At 41.9% G+C, this 18669-nt stretch overlaps 1 protein-coding gene across 1 annotated transcript in view; it reads right to left on the reverse strand.

Annotated features, from left to right (window-relative positions):
* Nucleotides 1-18669, reverse strand: part of LOC132821191 (C2 domain-containing protein 2) — a 56102-nt gene that overhangs the window by 5308 nt on the left and 32125 nt on the right. Inside the window, exons 8-13 of the mRNA XM_060833835.1 lie at nt 15223-15287; nt 11723-11847; nt 8387-8558; nt 6436-6549; nt 2039-2166; nt 347-665 (exon numbers count right to left, since the gene is read on the reverse strand). Of these exons, the coding sequence (XP_060689818.1) occupies nt 347-665; nt 2039-2166; nt 6436-6549; nt 8387-8558; nt 11723-11847; nt 15223-15287 (923 nt within the window). The remainder of the gene's footprint in view (nt 1-346; nt 666-2038; nt 2167-6435; nt 6550-8386; nt 8559-11722; nt 11848-15222; nt 15288-18669) is intronic.

Raw genomic sequence — 18669 nt, forward strand, 5'->3', positions numbered from 1 at the left:
TTAATTCACTGCTGTGTCTCCTAGAAATGCCCACCTTGACAATGTTATGTCTTCTACTGGACAAAGTTCTGATGAAAGATCATGGTCTGAAACATCACGTGGTTTCTCCATTCATGGATTTGCACGACTTGCTAAGTATCTCTGGCAGTGAGAGATTTTTTAAAAAACTTTTTTGGCGGGAGAACAGAGAGGGGTGTGAAGAAGTCTATGATTATCAATGATATACTACTGCAACATAACAACGAATGAAGAGATTCCGATGCATTGAGGTGATGGCTTGTCACTTCTCTAGTAAAAAGCTTTTTCAAAAGAATCCCTGATTTTGGAACTCAAGCAGAACATTTACCTCTAGATTTTTTCATAGTTCCGGTTTCTGAGCCAGCCATGGAAAGATTGGACCGCTGTTCAAAATCCAGGTCTTCCTGAGAGCCATCGTTCCACTGACCGACTTCCTGCTCCACTTGATTTGTGGGTGCCATTGCTGAAGTTCCCTCTGCAGCACAATGCTCAGCCAAGGGTAAACTGCGAGTTAATGTCCGTTCCGAGGGAAGCCCAGAGATGCAGTCAGAGGAAGCGAGAGGCTGAGGTTCTTGCCTCAAGGACGCATCCATGGCAGCTGCGTAATCAGCCGACAGGGTCATTTCATCATCGATGACTAAGGGAGACTGGGAGGGCAAGATGGGAAATAATGTTGTCAGATTGTTAACTGCTTGCAGCCCAGTCAAGCATTTTAAAAGTTAAAAGTCCCAAATTTGAACTGAATACTCAATGTCGTCCAACCCATGCCCTGTGGCACTTAATGAACCAAGGGTGGATCAAGAGAAAACATCCCTCATGAAATTGGAGAAAAGTCAGATGGACATTTTAAGGAGGTTGAGACAGAACTTGAAGCACAAATTATTTCAACACATGTAGGAAAGCTGACTAATTGAGCACCAAGAATCCAATTTGCATATAAAAGTTTCCCAACAGGCTGAGAGAGCTGAAGTCATCTCCAAGTCTCACCCCATTTTGATCTGAACAGTAAACCAACTGTTGCACCAATATCCTGGAAACATACCATTGTGCGAGCACCATCATCATGAGGACCCCAGCAACTCAAGATGATCACTATCAGCTCTTTTTTTTTAATTCATTCACAAGATGTAGGCATTTATTGCCTGTTGTTAGGAGTCAGCCACATTGCCTTGGATCTGGAGTCACCTGTAGGCCAGACCAGGTAAGGACGACAGCAGGAGTTTAGAGAACACAGCAAGCCAGGCAGGATCAGGAGGAGGAGGAGAAGACGAGGTTTCAGGTGTAACCCTTCTTCAGAACTGTGGTGAGACTTAGAGGTTACTTTGGCTCTCAGTCCATCGGGAGGCCTGAAGAAGGGTTACACCCAAAGTGTTGACGTCTCCACCTCCTGATGCTGCCCGGCTTGCTGTGCTCCCCCAGGCTCCTGCTTGTCTACCTTTTATCTGGCAGTTTTTTTTTGTCTCAGACCAGGTAAGGATGACAGTTTTCACATTAGTGAACCAGCTGGGTTTTTATGACAACTGGCAGTGGTTAGTTACACCTCTGGAGCAGGTGGGTCTTGAACCCCGGCTTCCTGGTTCAAAAGTACTGATATGACACTACTTCCTATGCCAGAAAGGCCCCTACTACCAGCTTATGGCAACAAGGGACGGACAAGAAATACAGTTACTGTCCCCATCCCAAAAATAAACAAACTGTACTGATACACCATTTTGGTTGTGCCCCAGTGCTTTTACCAGTATTTATTATAAAGCTAAGAAGTTGGAATCTTTTAATATTTTGCACTTCTGGACTAGAAGGGGAAATAAAAACCAGAAGATAAGAGAAACCCTTCCTCGCTCAAATCAGGAGAGCAGTTACCTATCCTGCACTATATTCCACATAATAGATTCACCCTCTTTCCAATCATAACATCCCTAACAATCAAAAATTTGCTAAGTGTATATGTTCTGGTTTGAGAAAGGGAGGAGGATGACTAAGACACAGAGAAAGATGATCTTGGACATGATAACGAACTTACCTTTGTGACACCTGAAATTACCATTGTACTTCTCCTGACGGGAGACTTCAGCACGTGCTTCGCCGATTCTGTTAGCTGTCGGATTGCAGCTTCAGCCACCGGGTCTGTGCCACTCAACTGCAGCAGCTCTACAAGAATTTAAGACTGAAATCAATGCCGAGAACATCCCTTAACACTGATTAAGGCAATGAGACCATCCGACAAGAAGGAAACTACCTTGCACACAATAACAGCTGAATCCAAGTTAACCCAAAGAGAATACTCTCAACTGGTTTGTTCCTTCCTATGACACTATGCTCAAAACCAAACTATCATTGTGCAGTATCTCTCAATTTCCTACTAGAATTTTTTTTAAATATTAGAATAAAGACCAACTTGTCTTTATTCAAGAACAGGCTGATGGTGACAAACAACTCAGTGAATCGTTGACTTAATGGCTGGTTTGCGATGCAGTGTGATGACAACAGCATGGGTTCAATTCCCACACCATCTGAGTTTGCTATGAAAAGACCCTCCTTCTCAACCTCTCCCCTTGCCTGAGGCATGGTGACCCTCAGGTTAAACCACCACCAATCACATCTCGAATGAGAAAGCAGTCCTATGGCCCTTTGGCAAGTTTACTTTATTTTTAATTACATTCAATTTTAACACACAGTCAGGCTCTTCATTGTAGAATTCTCAAGTGTTGGCATATCAGATCGGGGTCAGATCAGCAAGACTTGTGAATCATGGGGAAAAAGTAGAAAAAAACTCCTTCCCTTAGCAAAAAAAAAGAGTTGTTAAACATCTCCTTACCAAGGGAGAAAGACCAAGGCCTCCCTCGAAAGTTCTCTCTTCAAATCTGTCTTGCGAACTGAATTTTCCAAATTACTGAAGCATTCTGCCAAGTTCATGAATACAGTGGTCTGTTGCAGCCCATGAAGAAACACATGGAGAAACAGTAGAATGAATGTAATTGCTGTCAACTGAAAAAAGAACGACCGACTTGCATTTAGAGCACCATGACAGAAGTGGGGAGCACGGCTGTGTGTTATCAAGCAGCAATGCAAAAGGAATAACCTGCTCACTCAGGTTTCTGACCTCTCACCAAACATGGACACAAGAGCTGAATTCCAGAAGCAAGGTGAGACCGACTGCCCTTGACACCAAGCAACATTTGACCAAGTATTTGATGTCAAGGAGTCCTAGAAAAATTGATTGGAGCAGATTAAAACTCCACGCTGGTCAGTTATACCTAGCACAAAGGAAGATGTTAAATCAAATCATCTGAACCTCATGCAGATGTTGAGGGTCAGAGTCATACAACATGGAAACAGACTGACTATTCAATCCAACTCCGCTTCCCAATCTAAACTTGTCCCACTTGCCTGTGTTTGGCCCGCATCCCTCTAAACCTTTCCTATTTGTGTATCTGTCCAAATGCCTTTTGAATGTTGTAACTGTTCCTCAGGGTCACATCATCAACCCAATCAGCTTCAGCTATGCCATCATAACAGTGAAATGGCTGATGATTACACGAACAATGCTCAGCATCATTTGTGAATATTTCAATCCCAAAAGTAGTCTGTGCCCACATGCAATAACACCTGAACAAAATAGGCTTGGGGTGATAAATGTTAACTACACATCACACAAGTTCCTGTCAATGGTAGTTTCCAACGATATAGAATCTAACTATTACCCTTTGACATTCAGTTGCATTACACTTGCTGAATCCCCCACTACTGACATCCTGCAGCTTACCATTGACCAGGCACTGGACTGAACTAGCCATATAAATAAAATGAAGCTACCATGTCAGATCAGGGGCTGGGAATTCTGCAGTGAGTAATTTACCTTCTAACCTCCAAAGCTTGCTCATTACTGACAAGGCACAAATCAGGAGTGTGATGGAATACTCCCCACTTGCCTGGTTGAACCCAGTTTCAATAACATTCAACATGCTTAGCACCATCCAGAACCAAGCAGCCTGCGTAACTGGCACCACATCCACTACCTTCTATCCAGGTGCACAATACATGACATTAACACTCCAAGGATTCTTTGTCAGAACCTTCCAAACCCATGAGCTCCAATACCTAGAAGGACAATGACAACGATACATGGGAACAATTTGCACATTCCCCTCCACTCACATCCTGACTTGGAAATACCTTCATCTCCCTTCACGGTCACTGGGTCAAACTCCTGGAACTCCCATACTGTCAAAGACTATACTGACTCATGAAAGCAACTTACCAGCATCTTTTTCAGAGCAAAAAAGAATGGGTACTAAACGGCTGACCTAGCCAGGAATGACCATATCCCATTAAATGAACTTAAAAAAAAGTCATTCCTGAAGAAGGGCTTATGCCCGAAACGTTGATTCTCCTGCTCCTTTGACGCTGCCTGACCTGCTGCGCTTTTCCAGCAACACAGCTCTGATCTCCAGTACCTGCAGTCCTCACTTTCTCCTAAAAAAAAAGTCAATCTCCTAATGTTTCACAGCTACTTCTGAAATACATTTGAAACGGAATACTAAGTAGAAAATGCAACAAGTTCCCCCAAACAGCAGGTAAACATATGACCAGACATAAGTATTGTGCACTGCCAATACTCTTGTTCTTCTTCACAGATGAAGAAGAAAGCTTCACAGGAGCTTTGATGGCCAAGCCAACAGGGAGCAGACAGGGGCTCAAGTTTCATCTGAAAGATGACACATCAGGCTGTGCAACATTCCCTCTACACTATAGCCTGATTCTTCTGTTCAAACCTCAAAAGGAATGGAGCCCACGACTTTCTGACAGAGGGACAAACGAGCTCCCTCAAGCCAGATCCAAACCCAAACCGATAGTTATGAATTTACAATCTTCTCTGACTCTGCACTCATTTGAGAGATGGATTTTAAACCATAATTACTGAACCAGGGTGGAAGCGGAGGATAGACATCGGTGTGTGCGTATAGAAACTAGTTTGTTTGGTTACTATGGCTACTCCAAGTAAATTGGAGGATACTGGACAGTCAAGGCTTAATAGGTCAAGCATTGCCAAAAGCACAGGCTTTGCACTTCCTGTGACAATAAAAGCACAGCAGTTGGTAAGTACATGTTGCAGTAATGAGCTCACAAGTGCAAAGAAAATAGATATGAGCAATGAGAATGAGATAAAGAGACACAACAGGGGAGTGGAAACTGTGCTGGATATGACTGGCTTCAAAAATAAACTCCTTTTTAAAGAGCAGAGTACATTTTGAATGCCAAAAGGGGAACATGTAGTTCATGCCCATATCCAGCTGTGGCTGTAATTTAATCCCAATGTTTTAATCAATGCCACTCTGTTGTAGATACTAGAAATGCAAACTAAGCTTAGCAAGGAGGGAGAAACCTTCTCTCTGGTTTTATTCCCTCCCCACAGGTAAAATGAGGAATATTAACATTTGAAATCTATTTGGAATTTGGTATATTTAACAAACAAACAGCACGTCGTGTGCAGGATTTTTTTTCATAAAGATCCCCTTACCTTTCAATTCATCTGGTCCTTTCACCACAATGCTCTCCACTGTGTTTATCCAACTGCTTCTTAAGCACATTTGCCTCAACTGCTCCTCATTGCAGAGAGTTCCACTTTCCAACCAATTGCAGGATAAGAGATTTCTCCCAAATTCCTTACTGGATTTATAAAGTGATTATCTTGTAGAAAGTGTCTTGGTTCTGGATTTCTTTACAAATGGAAACTTGCCGCATCAAACCCTTTCATAAGTCTTCAAGGCATCTGTTAAGTTGTTGTTCAGTGCTGTCCTTACAGCCCTATTCTGCTCATTCTTTTCTGACAGGTATAACCTCTCACTACTCATATCATTCTTTTACATTTGTTTCACAGTGCTTTTAGTGTCCATTGAGTGTGGAAACCAGTACTGGTCATTGCACTGCAAGTGTGGTCTATCAAGGCAAGGAAGCACTAGCTGTATACAAGTCCAGCATAATTTCTGCAAAGTTGTGCTCCAGAACAGTTCTTCTCAGAGTCCTATACCAAGCTGGGCCTTCATATCCTTATATGAATTTTGCTGGTGCAGGATGTAGTGACCCCAGAACATATGCAACAGAATTTCTGAACCCAAATCAATAAGACAAAGTTGAACAGCAGAACAAATCTGCCTCTCATTCATCAAAAAATTGGTCATTATAGACAACAATGCCACTGGATTCCGAATTGTCAAGTTTGAAGCACATTGTTAAACAAGTTGAGGGATTTTACACTTTTCATATTAACAGTTTTACACTTCAACGCCACAGTAATGGATGTCATCACCATGTACCCAAGTCAAAAGATAAATCTGTCCCAGTATTCAGATTTTATGAAAGTAGTCAGAGATACCTGGTATAGGTGCATGTATCACTGTAAAACAGAGGAAATAATACCTGTATCAGATGATGATAAGACTTTGCTAACTGGTGCTCCCTGTTCAGAGTTTCCGAGAGTCAAGGACTCTTCGTCAGCTTCTTTCATTTCTGTAGAGGCCTTTATAGGGGAGTCTGCAATTTAAATAAGAAATAAATATTAGGATGATTGTTATTGGCTCTGACTCCTGGACTCCCATTGAAAAAGGCCTTGTTTCAAACACAACTGACAGAGCACGAGCGAGAGTGTGAGAACACACAATACTATAGCTTTCAAAGGACTGAATAATTGCCAATGCTAAAAAATCTTGGAATTGTTATTGTTTTTCTAGGAAACCTCAGGTGAGGTAACATCATAAACATAAATACGAAATAGGGGGTCATTCAATCTCTCGAACCTGTTCTGCTGTTCAATAAGATCATGGCATCAACTTCACTTGCTCATCAACAACTTCCATCCTTTAATATCCTTATTAGTATCAAATCAGCACTTACCTTCTCAGTAATTTATTTATCTTCAGAATTTTGCAAACAGATGAATGTGAACATTCCTTTTCAGAAGGTCTCTCCTCAATTACAACCTCCACATTCTAGGTGCATACTCAAATTTTAAACAATTAAGACTTAAGACTGTTCCAGATGTAGAGAATTGAGGATTTACAATACACTGCCAGCAGGAGTCAGAATAATGATCTCCTCTCTGCAAAGATACAGTTGGAACTGGGCCCAGAACATGTAGCAAAGGAAAAGTTGGGAACAACAAACCTATATCTCACTGTTTTTAGCAGTTTTATGCAGGGTAGGGTGACTTAGTTTGTACATTTGCTAAGAGGTGCTAGACATGTTTAAAGAAAAGTCAGATAGTGTGTATATAAAGTGTGTGTGTGTGTGTGTGTGTGTGTGTGTGTGTGTGTGTGTGTGTCAAAGTCCACCACCAACAAAAATAAAAGCTTCCCTTTGATTTTTAAGAATCAGCAATTACATCTGCTGGTCTTAAGGGATGTACTAGTATCAGCCTAGTGAACCTTTCTGGACTGCCTCCAATGCCAATATATCTTTCCTTAGAAAAAAGGGCCCAAAGCTGTTCACAGAATGCCAGCCATGGTCTGATCGTGCCTTGTATAGTTTCAGCAAAATCTCCCGACTTTTTTTTTTCCATTCCCTTTCAAATAAATACCAACATTATATTTGCTTTCCCCGATGAACTCAGACGCTAGCATTTTGTGATTCATGCATGAAGACTCCCAAATCCTCCTGTTCTGTAACATTTCTCCATTCAGATAAATTTCAGCTCCTCTCTTTGACCAGCCAAGTGCGTAACCTCCCATTTTCCCACATTATATTCTATTTGCCATGATCTCGTTTTAACCAATCCATATCCCTCTGCAAACTACATGTCATCCACAAACATGGCGACAGTACATTCCCTTTCCTCAACCAAGTCATTAAATATATTATAAATAATTGTGGCCCCAGCACTAGTTACTCCACTAGTTATAATTGTCATCTTAATTTAACCTTTTCAGCTCCAGTATCTTTCTGAAAGAATTACAAGATGATATATGGACTCATACAAGTTTATAAAATCACAAGGGGCATGAATATGGTGAATAGCCAAGATCTTTTCCTAATGTCAGAGTCGAGGGCAGAAACTTCAGGATACGTGGGGGTGGGGGGGGACACCTGAGGGCAACTTTTTCACAAAGAAGGTGATGTGTGTATGGAATGCGCAGCTGGAAGTAGTGATGGAGGCTGGTACAATTACATTTAAAAGACATCTGGATGGGTATATGAACAGGATGGGTTTGGAAGTGTTTTGGACCAGATGCTGGCAAATAGGACTAGGTCAGATTGGGATGTCTGGATGGCACAGATGAGTTGGACTGAAGGGTCTCTTTCCATGGTGTATGACTCTATATTAAACAACTAGAGCTGGGAGGCAAACGTAGCTACTTCAGTCAGCTTTTATTACCTGTTGGAGTTCCACAAGGCTTCCCATCTGCTCGAGGCTTGGTCTTAACAGCAGTTACTGTAGTAACAACTGTACCGCAAGGCATGATTGTGCGATCCTTTTCCACTTTCTTTGCTGAAACCATTGAAGGAGATTGCCGGCATTTAACTTCATGTGGTTCCATGTAACAGAACTGCAATCCACAAAAATCAGGATTGTTAAAGACCCAAGCCCATCATCACATTTCATCACCTTTGTATCTCCAAACTTGGACACAAACAGAAGGGAGGGAGATTCATCCTTGCAAAATGTTGCCTTTCCAAAAGGTTTTTCTTTCAGCTTTCAAACACACTCAGGGCAGGCAAGGTGTCTCACCAACAGTCGCTTGGAAATGCCAAACTTGAACTGGGTTTACCCAGAAGGTCAATAATATTCAGAGGTATTTAACCCTTACTGATCAGGAAGTCTCAGATTTATCCTGACCTGAGCTTTAACTTGAATCTCAGTCAGAAAGGCAATGGAGGTGCTACAATGACAACAGGTCAAAATAGATTGAAGGGAAAAAGCCATTGACCACTACTGAGTGTGTTCACGTGGACAGAACCTAGATGCAATGCTACTTAATTCCTACCTATATCCCACTCTCCTAACCTCCAGATGCATAGTTGTCTGTCCTGGTAGAAGTAACCATGAACTGTGGAACCCAAGGGACAATCTGACTACGGGAGGAAAAGAAAGTGGTTAAAATAAAAAAAAACTATCCACCGTTACATTACCATTAATCTATTCAAAGCCACTTTCTAAAAACAAAAAAGGAGACTAGCTGTTTAGGACCACGAGCAAGCAGGCAAAACCAGAGGAATGCCACAAGAGAGATATTTGAATTATAACGGTAGGGCTGATTAATAAATTAGGAGATGCTAACATGTCATCACGGCAAGGTATTGAAATCCCACAGCAACTAGAGTTCCACATGCTGAACAAGTGAATGAACACAAACTTGCATCTGCCTGTTTGGCATAAGGAGGGTGGCAATCGGAGAGGGCAGTTAAGAGTCGACCACATTGCTGAGAGTCTGGAGTCACATATAGGCCAGACCAGGTAAGGATGGCGGTTTCCTCCCCCCCAGGGAGGCTAGCGAATACTGAGAATCGAGGTTACAGAGCAAAGGCCCCATATTTCAAACACAGAAGAGTAGAAATCACAAGCATACTGACGAAACACCAAGCATTTTCAAATATTCGAGTCAAAATAAATTGGAGAAGGCAAAGTTTAAAGGGAGTAAAGGATTCCCAAATGTTGAAGACAGGGAAAAAAGAAAAAAAGTTGCAATACACTGTGATTGTAACAGAAAACGAGGAGACCATCATGGAGATGAAGTACTTCATTCGAGAAAGAAAAATCAGCAGTGAATACCCAACAACTGTCTGTCTTCGACATATCCAAACTGGAGGACCGTATTGTACTAGAAGACAGGGGATGGTTGATCCACTCACTCAGTCTTCAAACACTACAGCTCATTTTAACTTGCTAAGAAGTATCAAGATAAGCATTAAAACACAGAAATTAGGGATGATTTCCCCTCCCCCAGTTGTGTGTCCCTTGCCCATGCTGGCCTGAACACAGGCTTCTGGTGTTTGGCCAATTTCTTCCTCTTTTGCCTTGTGAATTGGAATTGGAAATCAGCATGCAGGAGAGGACAGTGTTACAGCAGACTTAAAATCTCACACAGCCAAATGAAATGGAAATAGCGGTGAACCCGACAGAGGCTGCCAACATTGAAATGGGAATGGAAGACATGTAGATAGAAGTCACTTTGTTTGAGGTCAAGGCAGAATAGATAGAACTTACCACTAGCCAAAAAAAATCATATCAAATCTAGCTGTTAGAAATATCCCATCTCTAACATTAACATGCCCATCTCAAGCACAGATATTTTACTGTGCAGGAGATGGCAACTCGATTTCATACATAATTCAGCAAGGCGTTTGATAAGGTTCCCCACAGTAGGCTATTATACAAAATGTGGAGGAATGGGATTGTGGGAGACATAGCAGTTTGGATCAGTAATTGGTTTGCTGAAAGAAAACAGAGGGTTGTAGTTGATGGAATATGTTCATCTTGGTGTCCAGTTACTAGCGGTGTACCGCAAGGGTTGGTGTTGGGTCCACTGCTGTTCGTCATTTTTATAAATGACCTGGATGAGGGCTTAAGGGTGGGTTAGTAAGTTTGCCGACGACACTCAGGTCGGTGGAGTTGTGGTTAGTGACGAAGGATGTATTAGGTTGCAGAGAGAGATAGATAGGATGCAGAGCTGGGCTGAAAGGTGGCAAATGGAGTTTAATGTGGACAAGTGTGAGGTGATACACTTTGGCTGGAGTAATCGGAATGCAAAGTACTGGGCTAAAGGTAGGATTTTTGGGAGTGCAGATGAGCAGAGAGATCTCTGTGTCCATGTACACAGATCCCTGAAAGTTGCCACCCAGATTGACAGGGTTGTTAAGACGACAGAATGCTTTGGCCTTTATTAGAGGGATCAAGTTCCGGAACCAGGAGGATATGCTGCAGCTGTACAAAGCTCTGGAATCGCCACACTTGGAGTATTGTGTACAGTTCTGGTCACCGCATTATGGAGGAGGATGTGGAAGCTTTGGAAAGGGTGCAGAGGAGATTTACTAGAATGTTGCCTGGTATGGAAGGAATATCTTACGAGGAAAGGCTGAGGGCCTTGAGGCTATTCGCACTAGAGAGAAGAAGGTTGAGAGGTGAGTTAATAGAGACATACAAGATAATCAGAGTTAGATAGGGTGGACAGGGAGAGCCTTTTTCTAAGTATGGGAATGGCAAACACAAGGGAAGATAGGCATAAGACAGATGTCAGAGGTAGTTTCTTTACTCAGACAGTAGTAAGGATATGGAATGCTTTGCCTGCAACAGTAGTAGATTCGCCAAGTTTAAGTGCATTTAAGTCGTCATTGGACAGGCATATGGACATACATGGAATAGTGTAGGTGGGATGGGCTTCAGATTAGTATGACAGGTCGGTGCAACAGAGGGCCGAAGGGCCTGGACTGCGCTATAATGTTCTATGTTCTATAATTCAATTAGTGCGATTATGGGTGTAATTGCTTTGAAAGAAGGTAACTTTGCTTCAGATCGAGGTCTTACACCACCCAATGCATTTTTATTAAACTCCAGACCCTATTATTTGATTCAGTCACAATCCCAAGAGAACGGAAAATAAAAGGTGGTCAATTTAACGAAGAAAAAAAAATCAGAAAATTCTCTCTCGTGAAAAAAAAGCACCAAAATGATACACTGATCAAAACTGAAAGGAAAGTCAGTGCGAGTTACCACCTCAGCTGTGATGGATCCTGATCTGTTCCCATTCTGCATGCTCCCGAGGTGAAAGCTCTGCCTCCCACTGGGCTGTTTCTTAAACAGGTCTATGGGTACTGTCACCTCGCCAAGGACTGCATCTACTGTGAGAAGTAAAGAAGAAAATACAAATAAAATGCTTCAGAATACAGAGAACAAAGTCGACTATTCAGGTTGCATTAGAACAAGCGATCTGCCAGTAAATTTTTAGCAGTTTCAATTTTTATTTCATACAAATATCTGGGTGAACATTGCTATTTCAGACATGCAAGATTAAGGTGATACCATGTTAGAAAGTGCAGTAAGCTGCAAATGCAAGATTAGGAATATATAAAAGGGACATTGCCTGATTAAATAAATGACAAAATATCTCCAAATTATTAAAGTTTCTCATTTCGCTCTCAACAGGAGAATCTGTAAGAATACCAGCTGAAGGGAAAAACCAAATGTTTATATTGCACAAAAGGTCAGTTCTGTTTGGTTAGCAAGTGGTCTCTAATTGGTAGAGATATTGCCATGGAGAATGAATCCATTAATCTTGTTTGATATCTAACTGCCAGCTTTGTTTGGAATAACAAAAAACTAGGATCTGGAGTAGGTCATTTGGCCTTTTAGCCTGCTCCACCATTCAATAGGTTCATGGCTGATCCTCCATCTCATCATCGTGATTCCCATTTTCGCTCCACTTCCCTTGAGACATATAATATCCAAACAATCAGACTTGAAACCAGGCTGGTGTTTCTGATTTCTCACGACACTGACCTGAGAAAGGAACTGGTGAATGGCTGTCACTTACCTTGTGGAGTCGATCCAAGTGCAGTGTGTACATGTTGTCTGTCTGTCTACAAGGAACAGGGCCTGTGTCCTAAATGCACATACACACAGTGCACCACACTGCAAGCCCAACTGACAATACCAAATCAGTTGGCAGTGTAATTCTTCACACATTTAACACACCCAGAAAACGTTGTGCAAATGGACAATCATATCTAAATGAGAGCTTTCAAAGGATGAGTTGTTTGGGTATAGCCAGTACCTTGCTTGCTGCAAATAGCTAAAGGGAAATGGTGGAGTAAATTACTGTAGACGCTGGAATCTGTATTGAAAACTGGAGATTAGAGCAGGTCAGGCAACATCCAGAGGGAGAGCAAGCTAACGTTTCAAGTCAACACTTCAGGAGGGAAATTTGTTGGATACAAATCAGCCAGACTTTGGGATGCTCAGCTTCCATACTTGGCATTACATTGGTAAATCAATACTGCTGCCACATGTCTATTTCTCACTTCTGTGTCAGATAGAAACTGGACAAGGATTCTTAGCTATTGTCTACCGCAAACGTACCTTCACTGCTACGTGTACATATTAGGATTCCTGCAGTTCCACATGCTAGAAAATTGGCCTTTTTGGCAACCTCACCCAAGCCATTTGTGCACCTCACAAACTTAATGTTGAAGTAGGACACAAAATTGTCCTGTGAGATAATGACAGTCCCAATCAGGTTATTTCCTTCTGAATATTGTGCACACTCAAGGTCCTAAGGTGCTGACCTAAGAGTCCAGTCTATCTCAGATTATCTCAAAAGTTTAAGTAACAGCTTAAGTCACTGTTTCACACTAATCCAGTGCAGTAGCAACATGAGTGTTGCTCACCACAAACATGCTGCTGCTGTTGAACCCAAAAACTCATGCAATGACAAAAATAAGTAATGAGGTATACGACTGTCAGCACTGGCATGATGCCAGCTATATAAGCCATGTGTCCCAATCTTATTGGACTGCATCAAAGAGTATATCCCTTTAGCTGTTCACAACAAGGTATGAGCGTACCCAACTAGCTCAGCCATGTCAAACTCAACACAGTGTCCAACATCAGATGCGATTCCCCTGACTGGGAAAAAACCTTTGGTTGGCTAAGTTCGTATGCGTGAAGACCTACACTGACAACCAATTTAGAATTGTTGAATTGAAACCACCTGATTTCTGAATTACAGCATCTGCATTTCTTTCAGTTTTTAATTTAGAATGATCATTCAGGTGTGACACACTTGCATGTACTAAGCACAAAGAAACAGGACTCTGCTCTTTGCAGACAGACAAAAAAAATGTACATGCACTGCACCTGTTCAAATTCAACTAAATAAATTACAGCCACCTACTGGTTCATTTCTCAGGGTAATGGCCCTGATTAATGATCAGCCAGTTTAAATTTAAACAAAGTCTGGTACTTAACTACCAGGCTCATCATTAATGGGTGCATTCTCCCTGGCAATTCCTCTACCATGGACCATGAGTGAACAAATGACTAGGTTCCTCACAAATGTTAGCTTTTCACTTGAATTGGTATGGTTTGGAATTGCAATGACAAAAGTAAAACAGGAAACAAAAACAGAAGTTGTTGGAAAGGCTCAGCAGGTCTGGCAGCATCTGTGAAGAGAAATCAAAGTTGACGTTTTGGGTCTGGTGACCCTTCCTCAGAACCCAGAGGATGAAACAAGAAGCTTTGACAAATCAGTAGTACAGATTGCATCAGTGCAAAAAAAGGAAAAAGTTAAAGTTTCCATATGCTGGGTTCATCACAGACAGGTGACCAGAGGTTCGCCACAGCTCAGGAGAGAAGGTGGGACCTTCCTTGTGCTCTTGGCCAGGATAAGAATTGAACCTAAATTGAGCTAAATGACCCCTCAGGTGCACAAAGCTATGGTGGATGGAATCGAAACTGGGCTATTTTACGTTTGGTCACTTTGGATCAGAGAAATGGCTTTGAAATGTTTGTGTGCAGATTGTTAAAGAGCAGGTACAAAAAAATCCATACGACTTGAGGAAGGTTGGCCCCACGTCTCAAGAAAAAGTGGATTAAAGGAAAGATGCTTCAAACCAACAGAGTGTTGGTCAGACCCTACCTGAAATACTGTGTACATTTCCTTCGGATAATTTACGGTATACCAAATAACAAGTCTTAAAATGTCAAGTTATGAAAACCGCGTTGTATCAATTTGGTTTTGACTCCATTTTACAGTCAGAGGGTGACAGGTAATCTAACCAAGATCTTTAAAGTGATATAATTAATTGAAAAGATAGAGAGAAAGATACAGGTAGAGGAAATCTGGAACGCCTCCTCACTCTGCTGGCTGTAGTTGCTGGATCAATGTAATATAGTTCTACAGGACTCAGTTTTTGTTTGTTAAGATCAAGGGATATGTAGCAAAGGCACCGAATGGCTTTGAAGTGCAGATAAGACAGAGCAGGCTCAAGGGGTTGAATCTTCTGCTCGTGTACCTATGAAAACACTGATTGTTTTTGCTTGAAACAAAGTCTGGAGGTTCATTCTCTCCAGTAAAATGCAAGAAACTGATCTTAAAGACATAACCTAGATCAAGTAAAATGATTTCATGCATCACAGCACAATCTCACATGATGATGAATGTTCAATTACAGAAATAATTGCTCGGCACAACTCTAACGATGATGTCAGCTACGCACTCTCTGAGGGTTTTCCATCCTCCAATATCAGCAGGTGAAGTTTCTTGGACTTGGCACTCAATTCACTGTCGGGTAGAAAAACAAAGGATCTAATCAGCTACCAGACCCAGGCTTCTGAAACCCTTTTAAAACACTTTTTACCATGGTCAATGAAGTGCACTCATTTTCTAACACAATCTCCTCCTGCCCTGTAACCCTCTGCACCTTCCCCCATCTCCAACATTTTGTGAAGTACCACTTTGGTTGTCCTTTAGCTGAACTTGAGAGTTTATTTCCCTAAACTGCTTTGCCTCTTCACCTCCTTAAACCCCATAACCAGACAGCTATGGTTTAAATATGTGGTGGCACGGTGGCTCAGTGGTTAGCACTCCTTCCTCACAGTACCAGGGACCCGGGGTTCAACTCCACACAGAGTCACCTGTGGGTAGAATTTGCACAGTGTCCCAGTGTCTGCGTGGGTTTCCTCTGGATGCTCCTGTTTCCTTCCACACTCCAAAGACACACAGGCTAAGTGGATGGCCATGGAAATCAAGGTTATAGGGATAGGTTGGGGAGGTCCATCTGGTTGGATGCTCTTCGGAGGGAGGTGTGGACTCAGTGGGTCAAATAGCCTGCTTCCACCCTAAGGATTCTATGAATTTAATCCAATGGTTAATTCGGAGGCATACACCCACATTATAAAATGTGGATTAACTAATTTGCCTTCTTCAAGCTGTTTGTCTGCGTGGGTTTCCTCCGGGTGCTCCAGTTTCCTCCCACAGTCCAAAGATGTGCAGGGCAGGTGAATTGGCCATGCTAAACTGCCCTTGTGTTAAGTGCATTAGTCAGAGGGAAAACGGGTCTGGGTGGGTCACTCTTCGGAGGGAAACCAAAGGGCCTGTTTCCACACTGTAGGGCATCTAATCTAGTGGGTGTCCAATAAAACAAAATAGACAGGTTTGAGGTTTTTATTTAGTAGTTGCCACATAATGCAAAGCCAACTTTTTTGGTGGTGGGGGGGGAAAATCGGATGAGATTGTGTTTCTGCATCAAGATTCTTCACCGCCACTCTGTTTAGATATCAGTCAGCATTATAGATCATTTAAATACACACAACACAACCACCTTTATAACTTGAGAGATGGATGGTCTAACATTAAAACTTAAATGGCAGAGTCTTCCTCCTCTGCCACTTCACTTTCCCCCGACATGTAACAAAACCAGAATGTACATGCCTGATCAAACACCAGAAACTCTCCCTGCGAACAGCAGAAGGAAGATTGACAAACATTTTTTTTAAAAAAAAAGAAACTTGAAAATGTTCAAAACCAAAACTGACTGCAGCTTTAGATCAACTCTGTGGATTACTAGAGTACAAGGAAATGGCTGTAAAATCTTTGCAAAGTGTGTTCTAACTTGAAGACTATGACATGCTGTTTCATGCAATGTGGCGCAACTCAACCCACAGACATGAGCAACACATTTTGGTTCTGTTGTCAGTCACTTCTCAGCAAATTAAGCAAAAGCATTCAGAAGAAAATTGTCACCAAAAAACAAGAGTGTGTCTTGGAAGAAAAGGTTGGAAGTGATGTGGGAAGAACCTGGGAATGGAACCAAGTCAAAAGCTCTATCAAAGGATCAGCATAGGCTCTGGCTGACTGTGGCATCCTTCTGTGCTTAAACATTCTCTGGGTCCAACACCAGATCAAAGTCACAAAAATATTTCCAGGCACTAAATTCTCAAACCCTTACAGGGGTGGATTCATGGGCCTAATTTTTACTTTGTCCAGTTCAAGCCAGCTTCTTACAGGTGGCAGTGGTGTGAGGTAAGAGGTACATAAGTTACCCGAACAAAAAGGGTTATCAACGAGACCTGTACTTCACCACAGGACTGCTACCTCTTAAGTCAATCTCAGTTCATCCACTAGCTTTTGAGGTAACTTGGCTCATTCAAAAGGACCACACATGGAAATTTGAATACTGTACAGAATGAATGTATGCCAATGTAATCAGAAAACAAAACAGAAATAAATAAAATATAAGCCATACTTGATTGCACCCATATACAAGACTACGGGCATTCTAAGCAGGTCAAATGCCCAGGGAGACTCCAAGACCAGAGATTGCAATGAAATATAAATTGATTCAGTGAGTGGGGAACAAGGTAAGAAGTGGAGAATATGAGGAAATGCGAAATCAGTCATTTTAGTAATCTCTATTTATTGTTACATAAGACCTCAAACGTTGAGGTGTGGAGAAACTTGGATGTCTTCATTCAGAAGAACACTTGGGTACATTAGGAAATTAGGAACTCACATTGCCTGTTGACCTTTAATGCCAGAGAACCGGAGCACAGGAATAAAGTCTTGCTATAATTGTACAGGGTTTTGGTAAGATCACATCTGGACTACTGTATGCTGTTTTGGTCTTCACAGTTAAAGTATGTAATTGCTTTGGATACAAGATCGCTAAATTAGATCATGAGACATAGGGACTGTCCTACCATAAGAGACAGAGTAAACTGGGCCTGTATTCAGAGTTTAGAAGACTATCAGGCAATCTTAGGTAAAACTCTGAAGGGGTTTGAGGGGATGAACAATGGGAGGTTGTCTCAGTTGGTCAGGGAATCCAAAATATGGGGTCACAGCCTCATAGCGTGAACAGGATTGCTTAGGTCTGAGGGGAGAAAAATCATTACATTGAAAAAGGTTTTGAATCTTTCAAATCCTATACTTCAGAGGGCTGTGGATACTCCATCAGTGAACACATTTAAGGATGTGATAAGACAGATATTTGGATTTTCTAGGAATCAAGTGATATTGAGGAGCAGGCACGATACTGGATCTGAAGCATGGTGGGTCAGGCTCGAACTGCTGTTTGGTCAACTACTGCTCCTATTCACTGAGTTTTTGTGTGACCATACCCGAAATACTGCAGCGTTTCCACCTCCCAAACTACAACAGTGATTGCCTTTCAAAAGAACTTCAGCTGTAAAGTGTTTTCAGACATACATTGGTGAGAAAACACGAGATAAATACGGAAATCTTTCTTTCCACGTCTGGGGAAGGTTGGACTTGTCTAGAGGACAAAGCTTCACTACATTAGTTTTTGGATGAGAGGTTTGTCCTATGCTGACAGGTTGAGTAAACTGGGCTAACATTTTCTGGAGTTTGAAAAAACAGTGATCTCAATGAAACAGACAAAACTCTAAAGGGGACAGACATGGAAGGGATCAAGAGGTTGAGTGTTCCAGAATGCAGGATTACAGGAATAGTGAGTGATCCTTCAGTACTGAGAGGAGCAGAAATCCTTCATTCAAAGGGAAATGGATCTTTGGAATTCTGGATCTTGGAGTTGTGGATAGTCCATCATAGAGTACAATACATGGATTTTTAATCTCTCAGAATTGAGAGATATGGAGTGCGCACGGGAAGTGGAGTCAAAGCAGATGACAAGTCATGATCGTGT

This window comes from Hemiscyllium ocellatum, chromosome 12 (genome assembly GCF_020745735.1).
Source record: "Hemiscyllium ocellatum isolate sHemOce1 chromosome 12, sHemOce1.pat.X.cur, whole genome shotgun sequence".
Lineage (NCBI taxonomy): Eukaryota > Metazoa > Chordata > Chondrichthyes > Orectolobiformes > Hemiscylliidae > Hemiscyllium > Hemiscyllium ocellatum.